The sequence below is a fragment of the Mus caroli genome, unplaced genomic scaffold, assembly GCF_978045245.1.
Source record: "Mus caroli unplaced genomic scaffold, Mus_caroli_1 scaffold_14, whole genome shotgun sequence".
Lineage (NCBI taxonomy): Eukaryota > Metazoa > Chordata > Mammalia > Rodentia > Muridae > Mus > Mus caroli.
In genome coordinates this window covers 108710549-108718049 of record NW_028227269.1, presented here as the reverse complement: position 1 = coordinate 108718049, position 7501 = coordinate 108710549, and the positions used below count along the sequence as shown (strand labels likewise).

General features: G+C 46.9%; 1 protein-coding gene across 1 annotated transcript; it reads left to right on the top strand.

Annotated features, from left to right (window-relative positions):
• The first annotated feature begins 812 nt into the window (after positions 1–812).
• Positions 813–6306, top strand: Hsp90aa1 (heat shock protein 90 alpha family class A member 1). Its single transcript, XM_085830677.1, has 11 exons — positions 813–986; positions 1555–1716; positions 1814–2180; positions 2547–2680; positions 2921–3241; positions 3394–3559; positions 3770–3960; positions 4107–4254; positions 4412–4680; positions 4835–5168; positions 5681–6306. Exons 2-11 carry the CDS (start codon positions 1555–1557, stop codon positions 5788–5790), a joined length of 2202 nt encoding a protein of 733 aa, XP_085686803.1. The 5' UTR covers positions 813–986; the 3' UTR covers positions 5791–6306.
• Positions 6307–7501: the final 1195 nt, after the last annotated feature.

Sequence of the window (7501 nt, the reverse complement as noted above, 5' to 3'; positions counted from 1 at the left end):
TCTAGTCCTTTACACTTATTTTCACACTGTGTGCGAGTTTGTGTGTGTGTGTGTATGGGCTCGTGGGAGTCACAACGCTGAGGGCTAGCTCTTTTTCCCGCTCTCTGGGTGGCAGATATCAAACCCAAGCAGCTTTACTGGAAGAGCCATCTTTCCGGCCCCAAAATTACAATAAATTAAGGTTGCACAAATTTGACACAAAATCCCTGACAACGCCCAAGTTTGAGGGTCATAGCTTTTAGTCAAAGAGAAACCCGCAAGCACTCTGGACGGATTTGTAAAATCCACCGCGTAAGGCCTCTCAGTAAGACCACTGCAAGGCTTCAGAACAGACTCGAGCGGGGTCAGCCCTGAAATTCAGACCACGCAACCAGAACCCCAGTCCGGGAGGCGCCCCACCCATCAAGGTGGAAGCGGGGGTGGGGTGGGGGAGTCGCCTCCTGCGGGGTCGGCGTTCCCAAAGGGAGCCCGAAGAAATGGGGACCTTTTGCCTTCAAGGACCTAACGCGCCGCAGAGGACCGCGAGGTTCACACAGCACGCGCGCGTTCCCATGGGGACGTCCCTTTTGCAGAGCGCCGGGGAAAAGAAGCCTTAGACCAGAGGGCTCACATGGAGGCCTCAGGCGCATGCGCTGGCCGGCCCGTACACGCGCGCGCGGCCCGGGGAGGCGCCCGGCACGCGGAGCGTTCCGGACTGCGCATGTGCGGCGCACCTGGCTGTGGAGGAGGGGCTTGAGTTCGTTCTCCGCGCGGGTTCCGCGCGCTCCAGGTGGAGGGGCGGGGCCGGCCCACTGCGCAGGCGCGGGCGCGCGGCCGAGGCGACGGTTGGGGAGGGTTCTTCCGGAAGGTTCGGGAGGCTTCTGGAAAGAAGCGCCGCGCGCTGGGCGGGCCCGCCTCTATATAAGGCCGGCGCAGGGGGCGGCGCGCCAGTTGCTTCAGTGTCCTGGTGCGGAGCGTCACGTCTCGTGCGTGTTCATTCAGCCACGGTGAGTAGTGGCGCAGGCGGACTTAGCGGGGCTTGGGCAGCAGGGCCCTAGGATGCTGGCGCCGCGGCGGCAGCGGGGCGGCCATCCGAGTTCCCTCAGCCCGCGGAGGTGGGCGGCCATGGCTTCCGACCCTAGGCCCCATCTATCTACGCCTCAGGCCGGGGATGCGGCGATGGCCGCCGAGGAGGAGCGGTGGCGGCGGCGAGGCGGGCGCGGGGCGAGCGAGCGTTGGGCTCTCGCCGGTGCCGCCGAGGCGCGGGCGGGCGGGCGGGCGGGCGAGGGAGGCGCCATAGCGGCGGGTTGGGGGAGGGTGGCCGTTAGGAACGGCGTGCGTGGAGCCGCCCGGGTCCGAACGTCCTCCCGGAGGCGCGCACATGCGCCTCGTAATTACCGCATTCTGAAATGAGGTCATCCCTTTGTCATCCACCCCCCGCCCCGTCGCCCTTTTCTATTTCGTCCCTTTCTTAGCCCAAAATAGAGGCGGTAAGAGACCTCTATAGAGGAGGGGCGGTCGTTAGCACGCCTGCAGCCATTCTGTGAGGCTTTAAAGTCGTCCTCTGTGTTCCAGATGCCTGAGGAAACCCAGACCCAAGACCAACCAATGGAGGAGGAGGAGGTCGAGACCTTTGCCTTTCAGGCAGAAATTGCCCAGTTAATGTCCTTGATCATCAATACCTTCTACTCGAACAAAGAGATCTTTCTGAGGGAGCTCATCTCCAATTCATCGGACGTGAGTAGACCACTTGGACGTTGCTTCCCCTCAAAATTTCACCTTGGGGTTTGCGCTTGACGGTTTTTTTTTTCATTTTTTAATTTTTTCTTAATAGGCTCTGGATAAAATCCGATACGAGAGCCTGACGGACCCCAGTAAACTGGACTCAGGGAAGGAGCTGCACATCAATCTCATTCCCAGCAAACAGGACCGAACCCTGACGATTGTGGATACCGGAATTGGAATGACCAAGGCCGACTTGATCAATAACCTTGGCACCATTGCCAAGTCGGGCACCAAAGCCTTCATGGAGGCTTTGCAGGCTGGTGCAGATATCTCTATGATTGGCCAGTTTGGTGTTGGTTTTTACTCTGCGTATTTGGTTGCTGAGAAAGTGACTGTCATCACCAAGCATAACGACGATGAGCAGTATGCCTGGGAGTCCTCAGCTGGGGGATCCTTCACAGTGAGGACTGACACAGGTAGGCAGAGGCCAAAAGGAATGTATTCAATTGTAGGGGGTGTCTGGTTAACTTCAGTAAGTGCTTGAGAGTGTTAACTTGGGGAATTGAAGAGTTAAAGAGCAGTCTGGGATACACAGCCTTAGTGCTAAGTCCTGAACCTTCAACAAAATTGTTAATCTGAAGGGAGCTTCAGGACCTGGGTTAGGAGATAGGAAAAATGTATGGCTGTTTGCTCAGTTGTACATCTTGGGCAAGGAAGTTAAAGCTTTGGAGACCTTTGCATTTGTGGGGAAGGTTAGCTGCTAGGAAGCAGTGCTGTAGGTTACTTCACCTCCAGCAAGCACGGAGGCTTTGAATAGTAACCATTGCCCTTTTCTTTTCCAGGTGAACCAATGGGTCGTGGAACAAAGGTTATCTTGCATCTGAAAGAAGACCAAACTGAGTATTTGGAGGAAAGGAGAATAAAGGAGATCGTGAAGAAGCATTCTCAGTTCATTGGCTATCCCATTACTCTCTTTGTAAGTTACCCACAGGGTAATTTCATATAATTGAGATAACTGAGGCTGTCCGGAGAGTTCTGTAAACCTGGTGTGTACTAGACCAATTAGCCTGTTTGGAAAGGTGGTGTCTGTGTGCTCTGAAGAGGACTGTGGAGAAATTACAGAAACTATTGATGAGAGAGAGGCTTCTTGGTTGTACACATTTCTGAGATCTGTCCTAGTCGTATAAATTCATAATGAAGTGGTTTGCCTTTCAAGGTGGAGAAGGAACGAGATAAGGAAGTCAGTGATGATGAGGCTGAAGAAAAGGAAGAGAAAGAGGAAGAGAAAGAAAAAGAAGAAAAGGAGTCTGATGATAAACCTGAAATAGAAGATGTTGGTTCTGATGAAGAGGAGGAGGAGAAGAAGGATGGTGACAAGAAGAAAAAGAAGAAGATAAAGGAAAAGTACATTGATCAAGAAGAACTCAACAAAACCAAGCCGATTTGGACGAGAAATCCTGATGACATCACTAATGAGGAATATGGAGAGTTCTACAAGAGCTTAACCAACGATTGGGAAGAACATTTGGCAGTAAAGGTGAGTGACTTAAAAGCAGGTTTTCAGGTTGACATTTTAACCCTTTATACTCACCTATAGAGAAGCTTCTAAGTGTAACTTAGCCTAGTAGACAAAGTCAATCCATCTTATCTTGTCCATGGTATTAAAAGGTTGTTTCATTTTTATTGCAGCATTTTTCTGTTGAAGGACAATTAGAATTCCGGGCCCTTCTTTTTGTCCCAAGACGCGCTCCTTTTGATCTGTTTGAAAACAGAAAGAAGAAGAACAACATTAAGTTGTATGTTCGCAGAGTTTTCATCATGGATAACTGCGAGGAGCTAATCCCGGAGTATCTGAGTAAGTGGGAATGGGCAGAATAAGCACTGTTGACAGACAAGACAATCCCTTTACTTGGGTCTGTATTGGTGGGGGACTGAGGATGTAACCTAGTGGGGAGGGGGTTTGCCTAACTTGTTTGAGGCTCTGGGCTCAGTCGCCTTGGAAAAAAGCCAAAATGATTCCTAAGTTTTTCAGAATGATTAAATAGGTGTCTTTGTTCTTCCCCAGATTTCATTAGAGGGGTAGTGGATTCTGAGGATCTCCCTCTAAATATTTCCCGTGAAATGCTGCAACAAAGCAAAATTCTGAAAGTTATCAGAAAGAATTTGGTCAAGAAATGCTTAGAACTATTTACTGAACTAGCAGAAGATAAAGAGAACTACAAAAAGTTTTATGAGCAGTTCTCAAAAAATATAAAGGTTGGTGTTACATTTTCTTGTTACTGGCAGTTTTCCAAACTAACTTGATTGGAGGAGGGGGTCCTCACACACTTTGCTTCTGCCTCCCAAGTGTCGGAATTAAAGGCTAATGCTTCATAAACGGCTTTCCTGTGCTTGTGCTTTAGCTTGGAATTCATGAAGACTCTCAGAATCGGAAGAAGCTTTCAGAGCTGTTGCGGTACTACACGTCTGCTTCTGGGGATGAGATGGTTTCTCTGAAGGACTACTGCACCAGAATGAAGGAAAACCAGAAGCACATCTATTTTATCACAGGTAATGGTCAAGTAAAAATAGGTGTTTTCTCTACCCATTGGACAGCACTTAAGGAGGCAAGAATGTCCAGTCTTATGCTTAAGCCTGTACCTAAGGAAAAGCTGAATACATGAAACCATTTCTAAAAGTAACTTAACATATATATATATTGTCTCAGGTGAGACCAAGGACCAGGTTGCTAACTCGGCCTTTGTGGAACGTCTCCGAAAGCATGGCTTAGAAGTAATTTATATGATTGAGCCCATTGATGAGTATTGTGTGCAACAGCTGAAGGAATTTGAGGGCAAGACCTTGGTGTCTGTTACCAAAGAAGGACTGGAACTTCCAGAAGATGAGGAGGAAAAGAAGAAACAGGAGGAGAAAAAGACAAAATTTGAGAACCTCTGCAAGATTATGAAAGATATTTTGGAGAAGAAGGTTGAAAAGGTATGTAATGGTTACACATTACTGGTAATCAGTTTAGTCCTTTTATCTGAGTTTTGAATAAATCAACTGCTAATGCCCAGTTTCAAATAATCATTTCTTCCTGGTAAGTTCTTCTATGGCCTAAGTCATCACTTAGTTTTTGTTTTAATTTTAGGTGGTTGTGTCAAACCGATTGGTGACATCCCCATGCTGTATTGTCACAAGCACGTATGGGTGGACAGCAAACATGGAGAGAATCATGAAAGCTCAAGCCCTCAGAGACAACTCAACAATGGGTTACATGGCAGCAAAGAAACACCTGGAGATAAACCCTGATCACTCCATTATTGAAACCTTAAGGCAAAAGGCAGAGGCTGACAAGAATGACAAATCTGTGAAAGATCTGGTCATCTTGCTGTATGAAACTGCACTCCTGTCTTCCGGCTTCAGTCTGGAAGATCCCCAGACCCATGCTAACAGGATCTACAGGATGATCAAGCTTGGTCTAGGTAAATTACAGGCTACGTGTTAACTAACATAAGGGGAAGAAACCTGTTGCAACACCATGGTGACTCCCCTTTAATCCTAGTGTTGGGGTCGGGGTGTGAAGGGACAGATAGGCCAATCTCTTGAGTTTTAGGCTAGTGTGGCCTACAGAGTTCCAGGAAAGCCAAAGCTATATATACTAACCCTGGCTTTAAAAAAAAACAAAAAGTTGACTTTTGTAGCTGTTGAAACAATTGGATTATTGCTGTTATGGGAGCCTCAGCTAAAGGGTTTGAATGAAATGAACAGGGACCTTTGTGTTAGCTTGGACTTGCCTCAAATTAGCTTTATAGCTGAGGATGGCTTTGGGCTGATTCTGCCTCTACTTCCCAGTGCTGGGGTTTATAGGCACATACTTGGCTTGCCCCATATGAAGAAAGTTTCCTTTCAGGGGATTGGATGGGGTGTTAATGTCTAAAGCAAGTCTCAGCCTCCCTTAGTGGACGTTAACTGTAACACTTACTTCCAAACCAAGGTATTGATGAGGATGACCCTACTGTGGATGACACCAGTGCTGCTGTAACTGAAGAAATGCCTCCCCTGGAAGGAGACGACGACACATCGCGCATGGAAGAAGTAGACTAAGTCACCAGAACTATGTTTGCTTACCTTCATTCCTTCTGATAATATATTTTCCATGATTTTTGTTTATTTTTGTTAACATTTAAAACATCTGTGTGGCATGAAAATTAAGGGGAAGATAAAATTTCTACATGTGATACTGTGATACTATAGGTTTAACTCAAGAGGTTGATGGAACGTTTGTTGTAAGACGTAATGTAACCTACTGTTCATGTTAACTTTGTGGTCTGAAGTGTTTAGCTGTTGAGCTGGATTCCTTAGTAGACCAAATTAAGATGTCTTAAATTACATCTTAAAATTTTCATTTCCTGTAGTTAATTCTGCATGTATTAGTCTTAGAGAAGTAAACACAAGTTAGAACAACCTGACAGGAATTCCCCAAGTGGCTTGTTTTCCAAAGTCCTGAGAAGAAAACCCTAAGTTTCCTAGGTCTTGTAACTCAGCAAGGCTTGTGAATGGAAATAACAGTGCCCAATCACATTCTGCTCTAAAAGATAAATACAGAGGAGATGAAAAGAAGTGTGGAATGTGTCTTTTCTTTGTGCACCACCCCCCACCCCCCCCACCCCCCGGTGAGATTTTGGGGACTTTTATGGCTGGTCATTTGATCCACAAAAATTATACTGGTCCAGAGACTTAATGTGTGTCCTATATGTGGACATCCTCTCTTCCCCAGCACACTCAGACCTGCTTCTTGCTAGAGTGGGAATATAAAACACTTAGCTGGTCTGTGGGGTTCTGGGGTTTTGTCCTAGCACCTCTTAGATAAGGCATGTTTGAAGACTTGGCTGGGTAGTTTGAGGCCAGCCTGAGTTCCATGAAATCCTGTCTTGGAGGCTATAAGGAAAAATAGTGGGTATTTTTTTTATTATAGGGGGCAGGTAAAGAGCGCCAGCCAGAGGCCCAGGGTTTAATTCCTATAACCCATGTGGCAGGTCACAAACTTTTTGGAACTCCCTCCAGCTCCAGGTAATCTGTTACTCTGTAATATGCAATATACATGAAATCTAAATTGTCTGTGGTGCACGCCTTTAATCCCAGCACTTGGGAGGCAGAGGCAGGCGGATTTCTGAGTTCCCAGACAGCCAGGGCTACACAGAAACCCTCTCTCAAAAAAAAAATCAGCTGGATGAAGCAGTTAACAACCACCTATAAATAACTGAATCTAGTGGCTTCCTCAGGCACACATACTGACAGGTTAACAGCCTCACCCAAACATGGGAAGAGGCGCCACACACAGACAGGTCTTTTAGTTGAAGCCAGGATGCACTTTGTAGGGAGATTCTGCCCATCTAAGTGATAGTTTGTGAATAGTATGCTAGTCTAGTACGTGATGTGTGTGTGCCCGCAGTCCTGGATGTAGAAGGGCAAAGTGTATATTAAGTTAGGATTCTGATCTGAATGATAGGTGGTAGGGAGAGGGAAATGGAGGTAGCAAGTGAGTCTTGCTCTCCTGTAAATAGTGCTAAGGAATTGATAAGTGCTTATCACATTACATCCTTCAAAGATGCTAAGACTGGTTGTGAAACCTAGGTACATAACAAGAAAAATCAGAAAATAAGCAGTGGTTGGGGGTCATCCTAATATGAACTCTCAAAGGGTCATTATTGGAAAGCTTGAGAACTGTGCTTGGTCACAGTTGGTTAAAGAAGTAGGAAGTCCTAGTGTTCTAAATCATTAAGGTTGCTTTCTGCAAAGTGAGACCAGCCAGGAG